This window comes from Amphiura filiformis, chromosome 15 (assembly GCF_039555335.1).
Source record: "Amphiura filiformis chromosome 15, Afil_fr2py, whole genome shotgun sequence".
NCBI classification, from domain to species: domain Eukaryota; kingdom Metazoa; phylum Echinodermata; class Ophiuroidea; order Amphilepidida; family Amphiuridae; genus Amphiura; species Amphiura filiformis.
The window spans coordinates 23373556-23398804 of NC_092642.1; the positions used below are offsets into that span (position 1 = coordinate 23373556).

Sequence of the window (25249 nt, forward strand, 5' to 3'; positions counted from 1 at the left end):
CAATAATTTTTTAAGGCACTTTCAATTCCAACTCATAAGTTGAACTTTGGTGTTGTACTGCAAGTTATTAATATATCTCACCAAAATGCATTTACAACATTTTTGATATATATAATCTTTGATATAATAAATAGCTTAAATATAAATAAATTATTTATAAATCAATAAGGCACTTAAAGTTCCAAATCACAACTTTGGTGATACCCGTTTTCAAATTATATTATTATAAGCCAATATTTTTCGACACTTGAACCAACAAAATATATTTAAATTCATTTTAATTCATAAATCAATAAGGCACTTAAAGTTCCAAATCACAAGCCTTTTGCGATCAAGAAAACACCGGCTTCAAGGTAAACCTCACATCTTCTAAAATCTTCACCTAACTTGCATAAACAACTAAACGATGTATATTGTTGTCTAAAACTTGTCTTTAATCACCATCCTTTCTTTCCAGCTAGGCCTATAACACAACAAGCTAGACGGCCTCCTGCATTTCCAGTTTTGAGACTCTCTGCATCACCACCTTTACCTAGATCATCAGTCTTCTCATGGAGCTAATACATTTAAGGAGAGAAAACAAAACATGAATATGTCGCATTTGGCTTTAACATTTATTCGTTTTATGTATTTTACATTGTATTTTTATTTTATTCATTTTTTATGCGAGCACACCTACACTTGTTAAACAAATTGATTTTTGATATTTTACGAGTTTCTGATTGAACGAATTGCTGGTAGTACCTTATGTTTTACCTATTTCACAAGCACATGTGCCTTAAAGGAGCATTTCTTAGCTATTTTGTGATCCTAGCATCCTTTTTTCAGTGGCGGCGCTACGGGGGGTGGGGCAAGGGGGGCATTCCCCCCCCCATATTTTTCTCCCCCCCCCCAGTTCCTCCCCCCACTTTTGAGGCAAAACCTCCAAAATCACGTAAATTTCCACTTTTTGCGGCAATTTTGCGCACAATTTGCCAATTTTTCCCCCCTGAAATTCACTTTGCCCCCCCCATGCCCCCCCCCCATAAAAATTCCTGGCGCCGCCACTGCCTCTTTTTATGACATTTTAGTAGATATCCACAAAAATACTTATTCCCAAAATTTCAGTTGATTCTGATTTTGTGTTTGCTAGTCATTATGCATGAATATGTGCATGATGTGTATTATACGATATTTTTGCTAAACAAATTAATCTGCAAGAAATTGTTGTACATAAACATTATGTAGCCAGAGGTATCCAGTGGTACAAAAATCTCAACTTTTTTGGAGAAAAGTGGGGGGATGATGCTGTGGATCACAAAATGCCTTTTTAAATAATAAAATATTTCAATATTTACCACAATCGCTCTTCCAATAATGTAATTAATTCCTCCAGCAAGACTAGTTAGTTTATCTTCAAACTGAGTAGTTATTATACCATCAGCACTTCTGGCCACATTGCCCCAGTCACCTACATGTCTGAAACAACAGAAAGTAGAATAATTATGTGAAAAGGACAGACTGGCCAATATTTTTCGACACTTGAACCAACAAAATATATTTAAATTCATTTTGCTGAAGTATGTTTAGAAAGTGTACTTTTTTGAAAGTGGGATGGCCCGATTGTATTAACACATGGTATATTCTACCTTACATTGAGGCCCAACGCCCATACAATCTCATTCCTAGTTAAATTGCATCAACAATTTTGATTCAAGCAAACGTGTTTCCTAGTGACTCACAGAGTAGTAACCGTTTTTAAACTATCATCTTATATATAGGCCTAGCGCCTAAACGAAACCTATTCCAGGCTTGTCTCTGTCAAAAAGGCTCTGGAGGGGGGCGGGGAGGGGGGTCCGCGCCGAAGACGCGAAACGAGGGCGAAGCCCGAACCAGAAGCCCAACCAGCTCAATTTTTACCATGCTTTACTCTCTAGTCCTGGCAGGCAATAATCAGTTGCCCAATATAGGGCCTACTAATAACATGCCTAAAATTTCAAACATGTGAGCATAAGGGGGGGGGGAGGAGGAAATTAGGCTGTCAGGTATATCATCGTGACACCAGTAGCGGCGCCACGGGGGGCATGGGGGAAAATGCCCCCCCAGTCAGAACTCATGTCCCCTGTTGTCCCCAGGAAAACCCCAAGATTACGAAAATAATCACTTTTTACGGTAATTTGGTGCAAAATTGGTTGATTTGCCCCCCTGAAATTTACTTTTGCCACCCTATTGCCCCCCCCTCCGAAAAACGTTTTCCTGGCGCCGCCACTGCGTGTCACCCACCCGTTATTAAATAAATATAAGAAAACGTGTCAGTGTAGCCTACCAACCTTTCAGTATCGCTAGGTCCGCCGTGGTTTTTACCAGCTGGATTGAAGTGAGACCCAGCTGATGTACACCCTTGTGTTAGATCTCCCAATTCATGGACGTGAAATCCATGTTTTAGAACGCTGTCTTTGTCGATTCCTTCTACGTTGACCTTGATGATAACAGGGCCCTGGCCAGATTTCTGATTAAAAATAAGGCAAAATAAATTATTTAAGATTATTTAAATAAGCAAACTGATCCCATTTTTCGATATCAGTAATTGTTGAAGCATTACTTACATACATCATCACCCATCTACCAACCCCCCACTCAGCCAAACCTGCTGCACACCACACACACAAACACCTTAACATACATCCCCATTATACACCCTCACCTCACATGCATGAACACCCTCTCCATCCTCCACATACCCACCACACATTGTCAATGCAAACATAAAATGTATCGAACTCAATGCTAAAGTAAACGTTCCTTACTCCAGAATTTCTGGCAAAAGTAATCGCTATCGAACCTGTAACACTAACGTGGACTTTCCTTATTACAAACCTCCTTGCAAAAAAATCACTATCGAACCTTGACTAACGTATAATTGTGACGTGTCATGTCAAAAGGAGACACTTTTGGGCAGGATCGTAAATGGAGAAATAGCCAAATATCTGCCCGGGGTGATTTTTTCACAATTTGTGAATTTGTGATGTTATTAATGTCAAAAATATTGTCTGATAGTTTCAGACCGGAATATAACTGACATCTTGTATTTTTTGAGACATTTTTCAAGGTAATTCCTACTCTCAACATTGTCAATAATATTTTTAAAGGCCGATATCTCAATTTCCAATTTGACAATACCATAACTTACGAACTCAATATCTTCGCTTAGGAATGTCCGATTTCAATGGGGAAAACGGCATTGTGGAACAAAATATCTCTTTATTTAAGATATGTAAAAACCTCAAATTTGATAACCTGCCCAAAAGTGTCTCCTTTTGACATGACACGTCACAATTGGTTTGGAATTCCTGCAAAAATAATCACTAGAGAGTTTGTGCCATGAAAGCCTCTGGAAGTCGATGTGAACGCGGAAATCTATACTGAGCAGTAAATATGAACGGTAATACGTCAATTTAAGGGGGTACTACACCCCTCGATAAATTAGTGTCTATTAGTGTCTAAAACCAATAACACAGTGGTAACAAAAGTTATGTATATTATATAGGGGCAATAACTCCAATTACTACACTGGAATTTCAGTGACCCAAGACGTACACGGCAGTTTCCATATGGCAGTTTCACTCCCATTGAAACACGATAATTAGGTTTGCCGATTCGTGCGTTCAGTTTTTGTTTTCTCCACTGATGAAATACGCACGAAATTGACTAAACGCCACGGCTCGATCGCTGTACTGCACACAATAATCGAAGCGGTGCGCCATGTAAGATAAAGTTGCTTTCAAACTCTGATAAAACAGTGCCAAAACAGAAAGCAAGTATAAGGAGCCTTATAAGGTACATAATACTCAATGTTTTTGTCATTTATTGGAATAAAACAATGTTTTTAAGTTTGAAATTTTTTACAATAAAATCACAAAAAAATTGCACCCTTTCACATTGATTTTATTGTTTGTCTAAACATGCAATGTACAATCAAAGATATTTCAAGACTGACACTTCAATAAACAGTGGGAATGTATGTTACTACAAAATGAGGCGTGTTATTAACTAACTTTTGAAAAATTAGAACTAGGCCAACAGAATATGAAGAGATATCACTTAATTAAGTCACCCCTTTTCACTGTTAATTGCGCGTGTTTGCCACAAACACGCACAAACTCGGCTGCGGCGACCGCTGCATGCATGCGATGCATGAGTAGGCCTACTGAACACGCATGTTTTACAGCATCTTGTACGCGGACGCCCAAGAAAGAAATAATCCAAGTCAGAACTCAGTTGTATTATGAAATCCTACAGCATATTAAATATAAAAAATATTTAATCACTTTTACGAAATCCAACCCTGGTCCATGGACTGGGCATAGTTCAACATACTAGTTTTAGTTCTTTGCATTTGCTGATGCACCTCATGTTGTTGATGCACCGCATACACTGGCCATATTCATCATATTACTTAAGCCACGTAATAACATGTATATGCAATGTGTTTATAAATGATAACCAAGAGCTTTTTAACATGTCTTTTCATTCCAACAATTTTAGAAACAAAGTAAGGGAACAAAGAAGAAACATAACAAAATGTTTAATTTGAAATCTCCAAAAATCGGCGAGGGCAGAGACGATAGGCCTACGTGTTATTTATTTTACTTGGCCTTAAAACATGTTCAAGTTTTGAATTTGCAAAATCTATCAGAATCACTTTTTTTTCCTTTCGACTCAGAATCACTCTTTGTTTACAAACATCATTTCCATACAATTGGTTACACACATCATGACAGTGATCATGACCCATAGTTGACCGCTAATAACCCCAATGTTATGGTACAAGTACGCGCACATGACAGTCAATGCACTAACCTGACCGCTTGATAACCCCTAGGATAGTACAGATGCGCGCATCATGATGTACAAGCACTACAGCATGAGTGTACAAAATGTACCACATGCGGTATTAAATACACATGACAAGACAAGTTACAAAATATTACGAGTCAAACACAGTCAGTTTATAAATATTATAAATGTGGTTTGGTTTTATTTTAAAATCAATACAAAGGTTTGTTTTTTCTTTGGTTTGTTTTTTGTTTGTTTGATTGTTGTTTGTTTGTTTGTTTTTATTACTCTCCAAAGCAATGCAAATGGAATTCATTGTGTTAGTCACTGTTGACATAATGATTTCATATAGTTTTATTATAAATCACGTGAAGAAAAATAATCTCATCAATAAATGACTAAATTATGAAAAGAAGAAAAACTATTAATAAATGCATTTTTATAGACCATGCACAATGTGCTTTTTGTTTGCTTATTGTTTGTTTTATAGAAACTTTATTTTGCTTTCTTAAATATCTTGGTTACATTTTTGTTTCTGATATATGAAATAATTTCTCAATAAACAAATTGCTTTATAATTCATATTTCCATCTACATGTAAATATAAATAAAAGTCCACATAAAAAATGCATGCTATTGAAGGCCTATTCTTTGAAAAGAAATGAATTTCCTACCAAGCATGCAAGGCCTTTGTATAGTATTCAATCACTGTACAGTTTAAAAATGTTATGAACATTCTGTTGACATTTCACGGGGTCTTCATTTCATTAGAAAATTTTAGAACATAAAATTGTTTTGATAATTTGTAAACACAAGATTCAAAACTTTGTAAACAAAAATTATATTTAAAACACTTACCAAATGATTCAGCACTTGAACTACTGTCTGTTATATTTCAATGATTTATAAGGTATCATGCAGCCTTGAGGATTCCAAACATCCAGAAATGTCTTTCTTCGTGTCAATTTCTTTGAAGACTCTTTGAGGTTATCAGTTTCAAATAATTATATTTATTATATTGCACATCAACATCGGATGAATTTGTTTAATTTGCCGTTGTATTTATTGTAGCTCTGAAATGAGCTGTATGGAATTTTTCTCTCCTTGTTTTATAATCCTTCCTTACAAGGAATGGTTGAAACCATTCTAATATTATAACTTTCTAAACCCGTCTCAGGCTTCAACAAAGCTGTCCTGTAATCTCGTTATTTTCATTTGTCCCGTTTGTCCAGCAGATATCCAATAAGCCCAATTCTTGTCTTTCTAGATCCTCTGTAAAATTAAAAAAAGAATAGAAAAACAAAACAAACATAAATATATAAAATAGTTAAGAGTCATCTATCTTGATTTATACCAAGGAAAAAATTGTTCATACAATTATCACATACAGTAGACTAGAGCTTCAAATGACAATGAGGACAGAAAATAACATGTAGCTGATTTCTATAGATTTTTAAAAAGTAGGGCCTATAGGCCTATTAATATTTTTTTTAAAGAAATTAAAACAGACCAAAGTGGATATTCAATTATCATTAGGCCTACAAGCATGCAAGTTGGCTGCTGCTTGTTGCATCTAAAGGCCCAATCACTTACAAATATGATGCCGAAATTTTTATTGTAAATTCTATGAATTGATCATTCATGTTGGTATTTCTTCCCAATTCCCAGTTTATTATTACTTAGATGGGCCTAATCAGTTAAACCAGCAAATAAATAGATAATATAATAGTTCTATGGGATATCAATAAAGTATAAAATAATAATTTACATCTCAAAACACCAACAACATCATAAAACTTACCGTATGCATATTCCACAGTGCACTGAGTGAATGTCCTACGCAGCGGTCCTGTTCAGTGTGCTTGCCGGCTTGTCCCCCGGAGTGTAGCTGTGTCAGTATGCCTATCTCTTGCCGTGTTACGCACGCATTGCTACGGCTGCATTGCCGTGCAGATGTTCTTTCTGGTGAAAAATGACCGCACTTTGGCGTTCCGTTCTGATACAAATTGCGATGGCCTAGAAAAGATTTTGTGTTCCTTGGTTATATTAGGCCCTGTTCCGACTATAGCATGTTTCTCAAGTCTCTGTTGAGGGACTTAGTAATAATATCGGTGTTCCAAAACAAGCATCATTGTACAATATGCATCATGACGATGTATGTGTCATTCCGAAGGTTCACAAACAAACTTGATTCCATCAAATTTAGAAAAAGCAGAATTGATGTCATTTTACCCAAAGACGTAGCACCTTGTAATCTACGGTAATCTTTGATTTCAAGTCATTTTATGCTTTGGTTCACGTATTAGATCCCTGTAAAATCACAAGCGGCTAGGGGACGCAGGGGTAACCTTGTCAATCAATTAGAGAATAAATGATAGGATTTTGTCTTTTGCCTATCAATATCGTGTCATAATGGATGGGCTGGCCAATATTTTGAGTAGTGGATGCCGGCGCAGCCGGTATCCACTACGATAAAAATATTGGCCAGCCCATCCATTATGACACGCTCTTGGATAGGCAAAACACAAAATCCTATCTTTTATTCTCATTCTTATTTAGTTTTAATGTAATTTTTGCGAGAAAAACTGCCTTTTTTCAGAAAGAAATAAAGTAACTTTTGTGAGGACATCCCCGTTGTTTTAAATGAACGAAACCATCACGAACATCTAAGCCGCCGAATCGCGTTCTTGGTTCTCGCACGTGTATTACGCGAACGGCATTATCGCGCGATCATTGAGGAGCAACAAGCGTGCCGCCGTTGCGTGGCGGCCTGCGCCCTGACTAATATCACTATCAACTATTGTGAGATATTATACACCAGAAAACCAATCAAATTACGTGAATTCTTTACAAGACGCACCCATTGAATAAGAATGGTTATTCTATTGTCCACCAAAGTTAAGCTTATGACATCACCAATACGTTTATATCCATGATCAATAGGCAATTATCCCCAGAGGACCACTGTGCGAAATTGACCAAGTTTAGCCTCATCCCCCAACTTTTCTCAAAAAAAGTTGAGATTTTTATATCGCTGGAAACCTCTGGCTACATAATGTTTATGTACAAAATATCTCTTGCAGATTAATTCGTTTAGCTAAGATATCGTGAAATTTGAATTTTGTTCTGGTGCACCAGAACGAAATTACAACGCATTGTATGGGCGGCCGTGAGGGCCAAAAGGGTCTCAAAACTACACAAGGGTCTCAAAAGTACAATAAGGTCTCAAAAACACATAAAGGTCTCAGAAATAAACACACAGTAATGTCTCAATAGCACAATACGGTCTTAAAAACAGAGAAAGGTCTCAGAAACAAACACACACAACAATGTCTCAATAGTATAATAAGGTCTCAGAAACAGGGAAAGGTCTCAAATACAGAGAAAAGTCTCAAAAACAGAGAAAGGTCTCAAAAACAGAGAGGTCTCAAATACAGAGAAAGGTCTCAAAAACAGAGAAAGGTCTCAAAAACAGAGAAAGGTCTCAAATACAGAGAAAGGTATCAAAAACAGAGAAAGGTCTCAAAAACATAGAAAGGTCTCAAAAACAGAGAAAGGTCTCAAACACAGAGAAAGGTCTCAAAAACAGAGAAAGGTCTCAAAAACAGAAAGGTCTCAAAAACAGAGAAAGGTCTCAAACACAGAGAAAGGTCTCAAAAAAAGAGAAAGGTCTCAAAAACAGAGAAAGATCTCAAATACAGAGAAAGGTCTCAAAAACAGAGAAAGGTCTCAAAAACAGAGAAAGGTCTCAAAAACAGAGAACGGTCTCAAAAACAGAGGTCTCAAATACAGAGAAAGGTTTCAAATGCAGAGAAAGGTCTCAAAAACAGAGAAAGGTCTCAAAAACAGAGAAAGGTCTCAAAAACACGTTATGGTCTCAAAAACACGTTATGGTCTCAAAAACACGTTATGGTCTCAAAAACACGTTATGGTCTCAAAAACACGTTATGGTCTCAAAACACGTTATGGTCTCAAAAACACGTTATGGTCTCAAAAACACATTATGGTCTCAAAAACACGTTACTCAAAAACACGTTATGATCTCAAAAACACGTTATGGTCTCAAAACACGTTATGGTCTCAAAAACACGTTATGGTCTCAAAACACATTATGGTCTCAAAAACACGTTATGGTCTCAAAAACACGTTATGGTCTCAAAAACACGTTATGGTCTCAAAAACACGTTATGGTCTCAAAAACATGTTATGGTCTCAAAACACGTTATGGTCTCAAAAACACGTTATGTTCTCAAAAACACATTATGGTCAAAACACGATATGGTCTCAAAAAACACGTTATGGTCTCAAAAACACGTTATGGTCTCAAAAACACGTTATGGTCTCAAAAACACGTTATGGTCTCAAAAACACGTTATGGTCTCAAAAACACGTTATGGTCTCAAAAACATGTTATGGTCTCAAAACACGTTATGGTCTCAAAAACACGTTATGGTCTCAAAAACACATTATGGTCACAAAAACACGTTATGGTCTCAAAAACACGTTATGGTCTCAAAAACACGTTATGGTCTCAAAAACACGTTATGGTCTCAAAAATACGTTATGGTCTCAAAAACACGTTATGGTCTCAAAACACGTTATGGTCTCAAAAACACACGTTATGGTCTCAAAAAACACATTATGGTCACAAAAACACGTTATGGTCTCAAAACACGTTATGGTCTCAAAAACACATTATGGTCTCAAAAACACGTTATGGTCTCAAAAACACGTTATGGTCTCAAAAAAAACCAGAAAAGGTTTCAAAAACAGAGGAAGGTCTCAAAAACAGAGACCGTTATATGTGCAGTACCGCATACAGTACTATACTGCACACATCAGCAGGCGAAACTACACATTCCGTCACGCACTTCCGCATGAGGAACTACATATCCCAACTTGCATTTCCGCATGCGGTGATGTAGGTCGGGATGTGCAGTTCCGCATGGGGAACTGCAATATTTTTGGTGTATTTCCTCATGGGGAATTTCGGTATATAGGCCTATGGATGGGTCATTTTGTTTTCAAAATTTTCTTAATTTCTTCTATATAAATAAATGGAAGTCGCTAAATCTTGTCCAGAAGCAGGCTCCGAGATGCTTTCACTTTCAGCTCTGATTTATTCGTACATTGATCGGGTACATATTGCCATTAAACCATCTGACGTTCATTTTTGCAAAACTATTCAATCACTATGGAAATAACAAAAAAAATGGTCTGTTGCTAGGCCGTTGAGGTCAATAACCTTATTGGTCAGGTCATGACAGCAAACGCGTCAAATGCAAGCGCTGTCCAACACGCGCGGTAAGTGGCCAGTCACGCATCTGCGCGTACACGGCACCATAGTTTTACGCGCATTGCGGCGCATGGTATGGACGCACTTAATGTAGGCCTACACATAGGGGCATATACATAATAGGCCTACATGACTGACTGCTTCTCTGAAACAGTGGCGGATCCAGGAATGTGGGAAGGGGGCACACTCTAAGTTTTTGCCGCCACCTTTTTGAATGGCCACGAAGCACCGTTGTGTCGCGCGCCGTGCAGCCGTCTGTGTCCCCGCAGAATTGGAAACTTGGTCAAAGCAAAGGCCTTGAAGCCATTTCGGGGGATCATTGGGTGTAAGCTGATAAAAAGGGGGGGTCATTGGGTGACAGTTTTCCACTTTTCAGAGGGAATGTTAAACTGTGGCCAACAGAGTCGTTCAACTGTTCAGTATAGCCCGAAAAGATTAAATGTTAGGGTGGGTGAGCCCACTTTAGTGGAACTTTGAAAGTCCACATTTTTGAAATTCTGCGGCCCCGCAAATAAATCCTGGCTATAATGTAGGCCTAGCTATTAACAACACGGGCTCGCTTAAAATGTTTTGCTGCAACTTTGAAACAAGTTGCTTACATGTTTTATACCATTATAACCCGAAATTGAAACGTTTTCTTGCAAACTCTTCTAACATTAATGTTTTATGTTTGTTGGGATAAAGTTAAAATCAACCATTTTGTCACGAGCTGTTTCAAAAGAAATCTGAGGGATTGAGTGAGTATAACAACATTATCACAGGTCTGGATATTCACTTAGAGTTTAGCTTCTTTAATATGACAGGAGCTAACATAAAAAAATTATGATTATCAAGCTAACATGATCATTACTAATACTGGATGAATACACCAAGACACCATGATTATCATCACCGTTTACCATGTTTACTAACCACTCCCGTTTACTAACCGCTCCCGTTTACTAACCGCTCCCTAACCGCTCCCGTTTACTCAACTAGCGGGGTGCTTGCGGTTGTAAGTTGTAAAAACTAAGACAATTTGTGTTAGATTTGGCCAAAACTTTTGTCCAAATTTCTTACAAAATTACAAGTTGGACTTAAAAAGTCTTATCATATAATGCGATTGAAAAGAAATTTTGCATATTTGAACACGTTCCTAACGTTTTCCTACACCTTTCAGGGTGTAATATAGAAACGTTGCCCAAAATATATGTGCCAAAAATTGCTTGCTCCCCCTCCCCCACCCTTTCGACCTGCCAAAAATTACCTGACCCGCCCTTTCGACCTGCCAAAAATGCTCCCCTTTGACATGCCAAAAATCTTTGCGTCCCCCTATAATTCACCACCCCGGCCCCGGGGTACAATTTATTGCACCACCCCTGACAAGTTCAGGCGCCTAGAGGTGTAAATGAATTGAATAGAAATTTAGTATGAAATGGGTCTATTGAGAAGATTTATCAATTTTGTCCAGGTATTTGGAACATGGGATCACTCATCTGCAGGGTCCACCCCATAATCCATGTTGGACATTTTCAAAACAACTTGCACCTCCCCTCATCAAAACAAAACTTCACTGAAACCCTCAGTTTTTGGCAAAAATCAATGCCTGTTTTACACCACAGAAAAAAGTCTTCTTTGTGCAAGGGGTAAATGTGAAAGATAAAAAGCATCACAAAGAGAATATTTTGAGGCAATTTATGAATTGTTTTCAGCTCAAAAACATTGACATATTTTGCTTAAAATTGTTTACCTTATAAATTTGGGTGTTTTTTTCTTGTTTCACCCCTTGCCATTAAAAAAGCTCAACAATTAACTTGTCTAATATTGATCAGCCCTTACACCAGTCACCATGAACACAAACGCATAGATACATGTTAAATTGTATTCTTATTTACAAGTCACTTTATTTTTCTAAACACACACAAGTATTCCATTGCAACATGTGGTCAGTATACATGTATGATTCAAACAAAAATACACAAAGTTGTAAAACCTAAAGCATGTGTTACATTTTTAGAATTATTAATAAATTTGTTGCTTAAAATTATCAAATTTTACTAGCAGTGCCCGTATTATTTTGAATATGCATTATTAACATTAAAAGTTGGGTTGTTTGTCTGTCACATTTTAATTGATTTAAGGAATATCAACAAGGAATTACAAGAATCATAACAAATCAGCCATGAAAGTGAAAATTTTAGCTCTTTTGACCTTGGGAACTCAGGCCTGTAAATGGGGGAGTGGGGAGGGGTGCGACCACACCTTCACCCCCAGATTTGCATAAGTATACACAAAGTACGGTAACAAAATATCACACTTTTGTGAGCATAGCAAGCAAAAAAATCAGGTTTTTTTTCGCATTTTTGGTCAAAAAAGGTGAAAGTTCCACTTTTCACAATATCACCCCCCTGAAAAAAGTGCACTTTCTCAAAATCAGCACCTCCAAAAAAATCCTGCGTACTACGGGCCTGAAGGAACTGTGACAAGCCCTCTAAACTTACAGCTAAAGAGCATTACTTCTTGTCATTTATATAAAGCACTTATGATTTAGAGCTAATAATTCTGTTTGTACTGAATTTATTCCTAAAAATCAAAGATTCTGAATCAGCACCCCAAAATTGACTAAGAACACTTCTCAAACCTTGTATAGCTCTCTGTGTAGACCCCAGTCCGAAACCCCGTCAGTCCGACACCAGCGCCTTAGACCACTCAGCTATCAAGGCTTGATGGTGTCATGATGAAAATTTAAAAATATAATCGCAACTTCATTACTTCAACATACCACGTGACAAGCAAATACAGAAAAATATTTTGGAATGTTATTTGTTTAAAAACATTAATGTGTATTAATAGCGCTCAATTGTTGATAACTGCGTGTTTTATAATAGGCCTACAGAAATAGGAATGAGGCTATACACGCACAATAGTATAGGCCTAATCGATTTTGATTCACACGTGATGCGCTACGAACTCGCCGTATACTAAAAGCATAGATGTGGCGTGGCGTGGCCTACCATTTTTCTTGTAGCTTCTTTTATACACGTCGATGTTTTCATCAATTACACAATTAACCCATATTAGACCCCTAATTTTATTTCAGGAAATAAAAGATTAGATTACCATAAAAACGAAACAGTTAGGCCTATCATTGGTTGGGTCTAATGTAATTTATACATGGAATTTTCAACGTTTTCTTCTATTGCCATTCTCGCTCAATTAAAAAAATATTTTGGCGTATATAAAATTGAAATAAAATTCTCTGCCTCATAAAACGACATCAAATGTGCCACAATTGGGTATCACGAATCGTTATATATGATGTGCAGTTAATCTTCATATTTTCTTTTATACAGAGGATGCTTCGGTTTTGACAGGAAAAATATTTTCTTGAAAACCCTCTCACTCGGTTATTTTAAAAAGGTAATTACGTTTCCCTAGAATGTGCAATAATTACAATTTAATTTTTTCTTATTCTAACAGCAAGCGTTTCTAAAATGCAGAATGGCGAAATGTGGTGTAGATATTAACAAACCATCTAACCCAATAAGTATGATAGGGCCTATATTGTGACGAGCTTAGTAACTGAATTTAGCATGTGATCCTAGCATCCTTTTTTTTTTCTTTTTTCAGTAGATATCCACGAAAAAAGCTTATTCACAAAATTTCAATCCGATTTTGCGTTTGCGAGTTATGCATGATTATGTGTATTACACTGCTCCACTGTTGTAATTTCGATCTGGTATACCGGTACCAGAACAAAATTCATTTTTTTCATGTCACGATATTTTTGCTAAATGAAATAATCTGCAAGAAATATTTAGTACATAAACATTATGTAGCCAAAAGTTCCCAATGGTATAAAAATCTCAACTTCTTTTTTTGTTGAAAAAGTGGTGGGATGAGGCTGTGGATCACGAAATGCCCTTTTAACTGCATGTCAAAGCACGTAGCCATTTGACTAAAATTTTTGATTAATACATCCAATTTGAAATGTACCAAAATTGCATTTCCCTTGCGGAAATACACCAAACATATTGCAGTTCCCCATACGGAAATACACCAAAAATATTGCTGTTCCCCATGCGGAACTGCAAGCGGATGTTGCAGTACTGTATGCGGTACTGCATATATACGGTCGGTTGTTATACCTGATTTGAGACCTAGACGTGTTTTTGAGACCAAGACGTGTTTTTGAGACCAAGACGTACTTTTGAGACCCTTTTGGCACTCACGGCGCGGCCGCCGGGGTCAAAAGGGTCAACGCCAAGGAATACTATGGGCGGCCGTGTGTGCCAAAAAGGGTGTCAAAACACGTTCATGTCTCAAAAACACGTCTAGGTCTCACATCAGGTATTACAAAGTCAACCGACCGTTATGTGCAGTCTATGTCTCTGAGGTATATGTCTCCGAGACCTTTCTCTATTTTGAGACCTTTCTCTGTTTTTGAGACCATTCTGTGTTTGAGACCTTTCTCTGTATTTGAGACCTTTTCCTGTTTTTGAGACCTTTCTCTGTTTTTGAGACCTTTCTCTGTATTTGAAACCTTTCTGTTTTTGAGACCTTTCTCTGAGTTTTTGAGACCTTTTTCTGTTTGTGAGACCTTTCACTGTTTTTGAGACCTTTTCTGTTTTAGAGACCTTTCTCTGTTTTTGAGACCTTTCTGTTTTTGTGACCTTTCTTTGATTATGAGACCTTTCTCTGTTTTTGAGACCTTTCTATGTATTTGAGACCTTTCTCTGTTTTTGAGACCTTTTTCTGTTTTTGAGATCTTTCTCTGTTTTTGAGACCTTTCTCTGTTTTTGAGACCTTTCCCTGTTTTTGAGACCTTTCTCTGTTTTTGAGACCTTTCTCTGTATTTGAGACCTTTCTCTGTTTTTGAGACCTTTCTCTGTATTTGAGACCTTTCTCTGTTTTTGAGACCTTTCTCTGTTTTTGAGACCTTTCTCTGTTTTTGAGACCTTTCTCTGTATTTGAGACCTTTCTCTGTTTTTGAGACCTTCCTCTGTTTTTGAAACCTTTTTCTGTTTTTATTTGAGACCATAACGTGTTTTTGAGACCATAACGTGTTTTTGAGACCATAATGTGTTTTTGAGACCATAACGTGTTTTGAGACCATAACGTGTTTTGAGACCATAACGTGTTTTTGAGACCATAACGTGTTTTTGAGACCATAACGTGTTTTGAGACCATAACGGGTTTTTGAGACATTAACGTGTTTTTGAGACATTAACGTGTTTTTGAGACCTTTTTCTGTTTTTGAGACCTTTCTCTGTTTTTGAGACCTTTCTCTGTTTTTGAGACCTTTCTCTGTTTTTGAGACCTTTCTCTCTTTTTGAGACCTTTCTCTGTATTTGAGAGCTTTCTCTGTTTTTGAGACCTAGTCCTCTGTTTTTGAAACCTTTTTCTGTTTTTGAGACCTTTCTCTGTTTTGAGATCTTTCTTTGTATTTGAGACCTTTCTCTGTATTTGAGACCTTTCTCTGTTTTTGAGACCTTTCTCTGTATTTGAGACCTTTCTCTGTTTTTGAGACCTTTCTCTGTTTTTGAGACCTTTCTCTGTTTTTGAGACCTTTCTCTGTATTTGAGACCTTTCTCTGTTTTTGAGACCTTCCTCTGTTTTTGAAACCTTTTTCTGGTTTTTTTTGAGACCATAACGTGTTTTTGAGACCATAACGTGTTTTTGAGACCATAATGTGTTTTTGAGACCATAACGTGTTTTGAGACCATAACGTGTTTTGAGACCATAACGTGTTTTTGAGACCATAACGTGTTTTTGAGACCATAACGTGTTTTGAGACCATAACGTGTTTTTGAGACATTAACGTGTTTTTGAGACATTAACGTGTTTTTGAGACCTTTTTCTGTTTTTGAGACCTTTCTCTGTTTTTGAGACCTTTCTCTGTTTTTGAGACCTTTCTCTCTTTTTGAGACCTTTCTCTGTATTTGAGAGCTTTCTCTGATTTTGAGACCTAGTCCTCTGTTTTTGAAACCTTTTTCTGTTTTTGAGACCTTTCTCTGTATTGAGATCTTTCTTTGTATTTGAGACCTTTCTCTGTATTTGAGACCGTATTGTAATATTGAGACCTTGTTGTGTGTTTGTTTCTGAGACCTTTCTCTGTTTTTGAGACCTTATTATACTTTTGAGACCTTATTGTGTGTTTATTTCTGAGACCTTTATGTGTTTTTGAGACCCTATTATACGTTTGAGACCTTATTGTGTGTTTATTTCTCAGACCTTTGTGTGTTTTTGAGACCTTATTGTACTTTTGAGACCCGTGTGTGATTTTGAGACCCTTTTGGCCCTCATGGCCGCCCATAGCATTGTCTATGGAGCAGCTGTAATACACATAATCATGCATAACTCGCAAACGCAAAATCGGAATCAACTGAAATTTTGGGAATAGGCTTTTTTCGTGGATATGTACTGAAACATTTCATAAAAAGAGGATGCTAGGATCACGAAATCCTCCTTTAACGTGGGCGCATAAATCTGCATGATAAAAGTTAAATAATTACAAAATATTACAAATAAATAATGAGGCTGTGGATCACGAAATGCCCTTTTAAATAATGATGTTTGAGAATATTTGCAGTAAGTTATCAAAAAATGTTTTTGAATGTTATGAAAACCTTTATATTCCCTTTACCATTTATACCGGACCTTTATATAACCCGACATTTAAGCCTAAACATTTTCTGGCAACTCAAAAGACGCATTCCTATTTGTAAAAAACAATTTGAGAATTATTAAAGTGCTTAGTTTTAATATAATCACAAAGCGCATTTTAATATGACATTTTTCTGCTATTAAATTGAATTGGTATTTTTATGACAAGCTATAGTCATGCTGTTCGTGCGGATATTTATAATGTAGGCCTATAAATTATAATGTTACGAATTCATATTTAGGCCTATGATAATGATAAAAAAATGTTTAATTTCTTTAATAAAAAAACTTATATACCTTATATTCTTACAATATTATCATTATTTTGTTTATATTTTTATTATTGTTTTTTTTTTTTAATCGTATAAAGAATAATTTAATGAAGTCATGACAACTTGTTGAGTGCTGAATCCAGGTGCCTGGATGAATCACCTCGTAAAGTATGAAAGCGCGCCGCCGTAGCTTAATTCCATGATCTTGATCCTACTTTTATCGATATACATCGATCACTTATCGGATTAAGTATTGGACACAATAGATGAAGTATTTGATTGACAAGGTTACCCCTGCGTCCCCTAGCCGCTTGTGTAAAATCGGACTCCTATATCCACTGCGCCGATTAGCGAATCCGCTCTGTTGACCGAGAGGGCAATGCCCCGTGCTGAGCCGAGTCAAAGTTGATATCGAACGTATGCGGGCGCACTCCATTTTTCTGTTTGGATCCGCCGTCGACAGGCGGTTTGTTATTTATGATAAGAAATAAGGTACCACTAGGATGTACCTCGTTTCCTATCATATATACTGAACCGCTGTTCTTGAGACACTGACATTTCAGTGTAGTAATTGGATTCCTTGCCCCAATAATATACATAACTTTTGTTACCAGTGTGTTATTATTTTTGAGAAAATGCAAAAATAGTCACAAATTTACCACAGGGTGTAGTACCCCTTAATAGTTTCCACATTTCCTCATTGACTGCAAAACTACCGTATACTTGTAATGTATTATGGAAATAAAATTTGGTTTGGGTAAAAAACTAATTGAATTAGGTTAATCAGGGGGGCCTGACACAAAAAACGATTATCAATGAGCCCAAGACTAAAAGTAGACTTTCCTTGCTCTGGAGTGCCTTGCAAAAATAATCAATATCAAACATATTTCCGAGTTCCGACTGATTTTGCTTGATCGCATCACAAATGATGAACCTATTAACTTAGTCTTTTCTTATGGACTGTCGGGAAAAAAAGTACCATAATGAATTTATTGAATTTTTTTCCAGTTCCAAAATTACCTCAGAGGCCTACAGACAAATCACACACAACCAACACCCACACACCCCCACTCCATTGTAAACAATATACCCTACACACACACCTTTCGGTGATCATACACACCCTCATACCCACCCCCCTTTGTTGTGAATTGTCATTTCTTGTCATCTTGAGACTTACCTCTTGTTTCAACGATGCATTGCCTTTGATATTATTCTTTGCGGCTACAGCAGGGTCCAGGTCAATGTTATTTACGAATACACATTCTGCATAATTGTATTCCTATAGAAAAGATATTACAATTTGAAACAAAATGATGCACAATATTGGTGGGATCGTATACCAGAGACGGAGAGGAATGGAGAGAGCAGGGAATGAAATATGAACAGATAAAGACGAGCAAATTGGTCGTTATGAATTGATGAGGGAGGGAAAGTTTTTCCAATGTAAAATAGTACTTTTCGGTCTTTTCCAACAGTGCTCGAGGAAAAGAGGAGGCCCGTTTTTTCCTTCTTGTCTCTTAATGTGAGATTCTGAGGGCTAAACCCCATAGAGTACCACAACAAGTTTTGAAAATGATCCATGTTCACTAATAAACTGATGTATAAAGTTTTCCTAAAGTATTCCCAAGTCTAAAAAAATCATGAAAAATCTATTTAAAAAAAGCGTATATCCATAATAATTAATTATGCAGGTCAAAAATGTATAGGTGTGTTTGTGGAAAAATAAGGCATTTTACATGAATCTGTAATATACTGACAGTATATAAATTAGCTACATGGGGCTAGAATGGGGCTTCAAATTTTGTCAATACTGCTCAGTGTTTTCTTCATTTTTTGCCAAATCCTTCATTTCAAAAATACCAAATGACAATTTGAATGACTTATCCTTCACATTTAAGCAATTTATATATATATTTTTATACATTTGCGCTGGGATCACTAAATGGGTCTTTAATTACCTTCTTGGTTCCTGTATCTTTGGGTTTGCCATCATCTACAGCAAGTTTGTTGTCGGCTCTCTTCTCAGTCTCTAACTCAAACGAAGCTAAGAAATCAGCCAGTTCCTTCAATTCTCGTACTCCATAATCCGTACGAGCGGCGTCTGTCAGGTGAAAATCAATGTGAACGTGCAATCATAAAAGCAATGCTTTAAGGTAATACACTATTTTAAAGTGTTGCGATTTGGTAGTTCACAGCATCTTACGAATGGTAGTGAGCTTCGGCAAAAATTGCATTGCTCATTTCCTTGCGAGCGTGTAGAAGAATTCAAATATCACAGTAATGCTTTTATAGGTCCTGTGGTTCTTGAGTTATGTTGTAAAGAGGGCTAAAACAACAACACTTTTGTAAAATGTACATAACTCATTAACAACAATAAATTAAGCAAGATTTCAAAGTATATGATTTCTAGAATGAACTTTTGCAAAACATGAAAGTGTCATTTTTCAATAATATATTGATTTAGCCAATAAAAATCGATTTGTTTGGCTGCTTCGACCAACAATACCGCATCTACCCTTAAGGTGGTACTACACCCCCTGGTAAATTTTGTGACTAATTTTGCATTTTTCTCAAAAAATAACTACACACTGGTAACAAAAGTTATGTATATTATAGGATAGTCAAATTTATCAAGGGGTGTAGTACCACCTTAAAACACATTATAAACCTATCTTAAGGGGGTACTACACCCCTCCATAAATTTTTGTCTATTTTTGTATTTTTCTCAAAAAGTAATAACACAGTGGTAACAAAAGTTATCTGTATTATAGGGGCAAGGAATCCAATTACTACACTGGAATTTCAGTGACCCAAGACAAGCGGTTCATTTATTTATGACAAGAAAAGAGGTACAGCAAGGATGTACCTCATATCCTATCATATTTACTGAACCGCTTGTCTTGAATCACTGAAATTTCAGTGAAGTAATTGGATTCCTTGCCCCAATAATATACATAACTTTTGTTTGTTACCAGTGTGTTATTATTTTTTGATAAAAATGCAAAAATAGTCACAAATTTACCACAGGGGTGTAGTACCCCTTAACAGCTTAATATACCAGATACTATACACTCCAATGTCAGAAAAAAATAGACCAATCATATAATATTCTGTATTGCCCACCATAATCCTTTTACTTTATTCAAAATTATACCTTTTCTATACCATTTAAAAAAAATAAAAATGTATGACTTTTCATAGTTTGAGAATTCTATTATGATAATAGTCAGAACACGATCATGTCAGTAAATGAATATTTTGTTCTGGGACTGATTAATCGGACTAATTATTGTCCTGCTGAAGAACTGTGCCGAAGCAGTATAGATTGTGTTTAATTACAATCATGATAATGACCAGTTTATGTACAATTTAGCCCTAGAACTCTGGCCATAGTATCCGTTTTTACTTCCACTAGGGCCAGAGGCACTTACATTGAAAAATTTGTTGGAGATGCTTGAACGATCCAGTACAAAAAATCAATGCTTGATCGAACCAATACAAATATGTGTCAGGTCACTAATTAACATGATAAAACCCACTTGAGAACACACAATCGCCAGTCATTTCTAAAGATGCATTTATACTCAATCGCTTTTGCAGAAATCTGAATCGCACGCATGATCAGTGTACTAAATCGCCGTCGTATTTGCCTGCTGAGCATGAGCATGAATCGCTGTTTTTCAAAAGCGACACGTAGGCATATATTGACACCCTCTGTCGGTCAACGTTCTCTAGAATTGCACACATAACTTGTGCAGTTAACGACAATGATTCAGTCTGATGATGAGCAACCCATGGGTATAAACACAGCTTTACACAATGACTAATTTACATAGGCACAAAAGACCGTGTTCATGTACCGTTACTCAGCCAAACATGGCAGAGTAGGTCCCGGATGACGGTACATGTTCCTATCTCCTCAACGTTATACCTTTCCAACAAGGAAAGAGATACGAAAAGCGAACGTCTAGTACAATTGTAGATACGAATATCGCTACAGTACAAATACTATTGCACTTATCATAATAAATAAATACATACCATTTGGAACTGCATGCATAACCAGACACAGCGCAGTGAAAGATAATACTGGTAGTACCATCATTTTTAATAGCAAAAATGTCGATATCACATCAACTCATCAGTCGAGAAATTAATAGCGCGTCCTGACTCTTCAGCATCCGTAGATCAGTGTTGCAGATTTCATAAAAACCTACAATCAGGAAAGTTGAGAAAGATCAACTTCCTGCTACAATAAAGTCACTGGTAACTAACCAACGTATATTGAGCTGAGAAATTCTAAAGATGCTTCATGGCTGCTTGCATGTATTTTATTTAAAGCTATCATGCATGGCGTTCAGCTGTATTTTCTTTATTATGTAGATAATATGCATGTCACGATAGAGTAAGCCAGCCATATCATGATTTTATTATCACACAATATAATATGGTTGCTGGTCGGCGCTATCATAGGCTTGTAACAGGGGTAACAGGTTGCAAAATACACACAGCTGATACTGCAATTTCATTCAAACTGCTTGCTATCTTCAGTAGACAGCAATTATAGCCGAGTGAGATTTGGGAATTCTGGAATACTATGCGCACAAGTAGGCCTATTAACCCTAACCCTAACTCTAAAAAATAGGGTGCGCAGGGTAAACCCGTGGGGTAAACCAGAGGTATACCGAGATTTGCACAATATAATAATAACTAGTATGCCTAAAAACCTAGGTTCTTAATTTTAATTTTGAAAAATTGGATTCTCTGTGCATGAAAAAAATAGGCTAATTGTTTTTTCTTTTTAGGGGGGCGGGTTCTATAATATTAAACAATTTTTAAATTGTATTTGTGTTTCGATTCATTTTGATAAACTTGTACTTGTAGTGTTACAAAACTTTTCGAATTCGATAAACCAATATAATGACTGACACAAAGTTTCTTCAGTCATTGAACCGAGAAACCAGTTTCTCAGTTTTGAAAACTATAGACATTTGGGCAAAAAACTCAGTCAAAATCCACTCAAAATATTGGACATTTAGTATTTGAATGTGATATTTATTGTTGTTCTGAATCCTGACTAGTTAAGTAATACGTACGTGACCTCAGTATAAAATTTATAAAAGCAACGTAACACGACCCACGGATTTAAGCAAGTTTTCATGTCGTACTACCATAATGTATACATAATGTATACCATAATGTATACATTGTATAGGCTACTTTGACAGCAAGGAGGACCGAACCAAAAACAAAACGAGGTCTATACCACTAGACAAGCTATAGAAGAATAGCAAGTTAATCTATTTTTTAAACATCAGTTTTTTTGATGTTGTTGATATTGTTGTTTGGGCTTATTGTTGTTGTTAATTGTTTTTTGTTTTTTGTTTGTTTTTGGTTGTTTTTTGTTTTTGTTTTGTTTTGTTTTGTTTTGTTTTGTTTTTTAAATTTTTTTAATCGACCTCGGTTCTGCATGTCGAGTCCCCGACAAATATTATTCAAGTGATCTTGAGATCCTACATTTTATAAAGATTGGTCTGATTGCACCCTTTTTAGTCCGCTTTTACTCTCCCTGTATATGTTTATATTGGCTACCATAGTGTTTATGCGGAATACCGTATTGCCATGACCTTTAATTGTTGTAAAGGTGACAATATATTTGAGGGCTTAATTGACTCTATCTCGCAGCTCAGGAAAAAAGACCAACCGTTCCAATATTCATGATAATACAATTAATACACAAGGTATAACGTACGATATATATGAAATTATTATTTTTTTAACCTGCTTTTTTGCTATTATTTGCAATGTAACTTACAGGCAAAATGGAATCAGCAACATTCGTTGTGTTTGTATGTCAACAGAGCAATTTCAGACGTAAGCATAATGTCATGTTCAGATAATAAATATAGGCATATGTGTCCAACTCCACGGCCAAAATAACCAGTGTTATTTATTTCACTTTTATTTCGGCTAAATAATTGATGGACAAACCCCCTATTCCTGACAGTTATTACTATAGTACTATTTCACCATTTTGGGTAAGGAATAACACAATTTAACGGACATATATATATACATTATGGCTTTAATTCCGTTCCCTATATCCGGGCCTATTTCCGAATTTCGGAAAATGATCGAGGTCAAAGGTTCGAGATAATACTATTTATGGAATGGAAGAAATATTGGTACGTGTTACATTTAGCATGTAGGTTTGTTTGCCACATTTCTGGGTAGGAATATTCTGACCTATCTAGGTCTACTCGTTTGTCGCATGTCGCTCAACATCAATTGCTTGGGCAATTGGTAATATTCACGTAAAATATACACTGACTTTTGCAGAGTTTAAGCGTGCTGTAAACTACGAGTGCATACAATTTTAATAGGCAACATGGCTTCTGAACAGAAAACATTGAACCGTGCTGGAAAAAAGCTTAATTCACTCCCAAGTATTCACAGCTGTCATTCTAATGTCGATTTATTTCTATATTGGTTATTACTATGTACCTATCACCGTACCAGATAACCCGACCATGATTGACAGGATGATTTTTACTTTGCAATGGATTCCGATTGAACTTCTTCCCATGATTATAGTGATTATTGTTATTGGTCAAATACGAAAAAATAATCTTCACATCGCTGGGGATCCGAGAAAATCTGAACAGTTCAATGCACCTATAATCGCAGTTCATGTTCGAGTCTTGGCTAACACCGTCGAACAAACTCTTATTCATGTGCCTGGACTATTTGTTTTTGCATCTCGTGTCCAGCCGGAAAATTTGAAGTTAGTGCCTCTCCTAGCCATCTTGTTCTTTGTGGCAAGGATGATATATTGGATCGGCTATTCCCGTAATGCCTTATATAGAGGTTTGGGATATGCAGCTACGTTCTTTCCCAGTGTTGCCATGCATGGATATGCATTATTTTGCATCGTTTACAGTGGTGCCACTCATGGAATTCAAAGTGATGTTTAAGACACGCGCCTCCTTGTGAACCGGAACTCTGTGAGGTTTGCGAAGGAAACCATCTGACATTGCGACAGCCATAATATGTATCATTATTGTAAAATTTTACTTAAATTTTGCTTATACTTGCAGAACTGCAATTGTGTGTCTCTACTTTTGTATAATATTATTATCTAACACTATATGAGCCGAAATATGGACTAGTACCGCAAGGCTCGGTCATTGTACCACTTTTTGATCATTTCTGAAGTCGCCACCAGTCACCAGTCATCACCTTGCACATTTTGTCCTGATTTGATTATGCGAATTCACTTCTAAGTGTCTATTTGGTATTTCGGCAAAGGATAAGACACTTCAATGTACTGCTGATAGTGGTCAATGTTCTGCATGATGTCGATCCGACATCGGAATTCGCAATGAGTACATGTAGTTTCGCGCACTCCATCCACGATCTATATCGGAAACAACTCCTTCAGTACTTCTGACCTGTACGCCTCTGAAACTCACTTAACCTGTACTCTGTATCGTCGCCACTCACACATCTGTCAATGTGTGTACATGTAAGAAGCAAACGTTTTACAAGAACTATTTTGTCAACACTTTAAATAACAGCATGTTACAATCCGTAAACAAGTTCATCAGGATTGTCAGTAGATATCATTTATAAAATTTCGTGTAAACAAATCCAATTGATTATTTGGTAAAATGATGTTAAACATACCTAACAATGACGTTTCGTGCTACATCGTAGCACTTTCTCATGGTTTCGATTTGAGAAAGTGCTACGATGTAGCACGAAACGTCATTGTTAGGTATGTTTAACATCATTTTACCAAATAATCAATTGGATTTGTTTACATGAAATTTTATAAATGAGCATGTTGCAATGCTTTGCAGCAACTTTTAAAATGTAAATAAATATCGACATTTATATATATCACTTTTTCATTAAAGTAGGAAAGGTTCTTTTTCAGATCCAAATAATCTGGTACGGTACTCACTCAGAAATATTTCAATTCCTATCAGGAATCTTGATCACTCTGTTGTGGTGTTTGATGAAACGGCAACACTGTTTGGTCTTGATGATGTTTCCAAACTTCCTGGTTGCCGTTTGTTGATGAGTTGATCGTAGATCTTGTCTAGTTTGTAAGCCCCCTCGTCTTTATTCATGGTGGTGTGCCCCCTGCTTCTGATCCAAATTGCTTCTTTCAGCCAACAGGTTGTTTTTCAGCTTCTTGGTCACTGATCTGTGC

The 25249-nt window shown here is 36.5% G+C and overlaps 2 protein-coding genes across 2 annotated transcripts; one reads left to right on the forward strand and one right to left on the reverse strand.

Moving 5' to 3' along the window:
- Nucleotides 1–291: 291 nt before the first annotated feature.
- Nucleotides 292–21304, reverse strand: LOC140171408 (superoxide dismutase [Cu-Zn]-like). The gene is made up of 6 exons (XM_072194666.1): nucleotides 21073–21304; nucleotides 18990–19132; nucleotides 18209–18310; nucleotides 2310–2488; nucleotides 1338–1458; nucleotides 292–557 (listed from the first exon to the last, which is right to left on the reverse strand). Exons 1-6 carry the CDS (start codon nucleotides 21134–21136, stop codon nucleotides 438–440), a joined length of 729 nt encoding a protein of 242 aa, XP_072050767.1. The 5' UTR covers nucleotides 21137–21304; the 3' UTR covers nucleotides 292–437.
- A 1889-nt stretch (nucleotides 21305–23193) lies between these two features.
- On the forward strand, nucleotides 23194–24613 carry LOC140171409 (transmembrane protein 79-like). Its single transcript, XM_072194667.1, has one exon. The coding sequence runs from the start codon at nucleotides 23499–23501 to the stop codon at nucleotides 24003–24005; it is 507 nt and encodes a 168-aa protein (XP_072050768.1). The 5' UTR covers nucleotides 23194–23498; the 3' UTR covers nucleotides 24006–24613.
- Nucleotides 24614–25249: the final 636 nt, after the last annotated feature.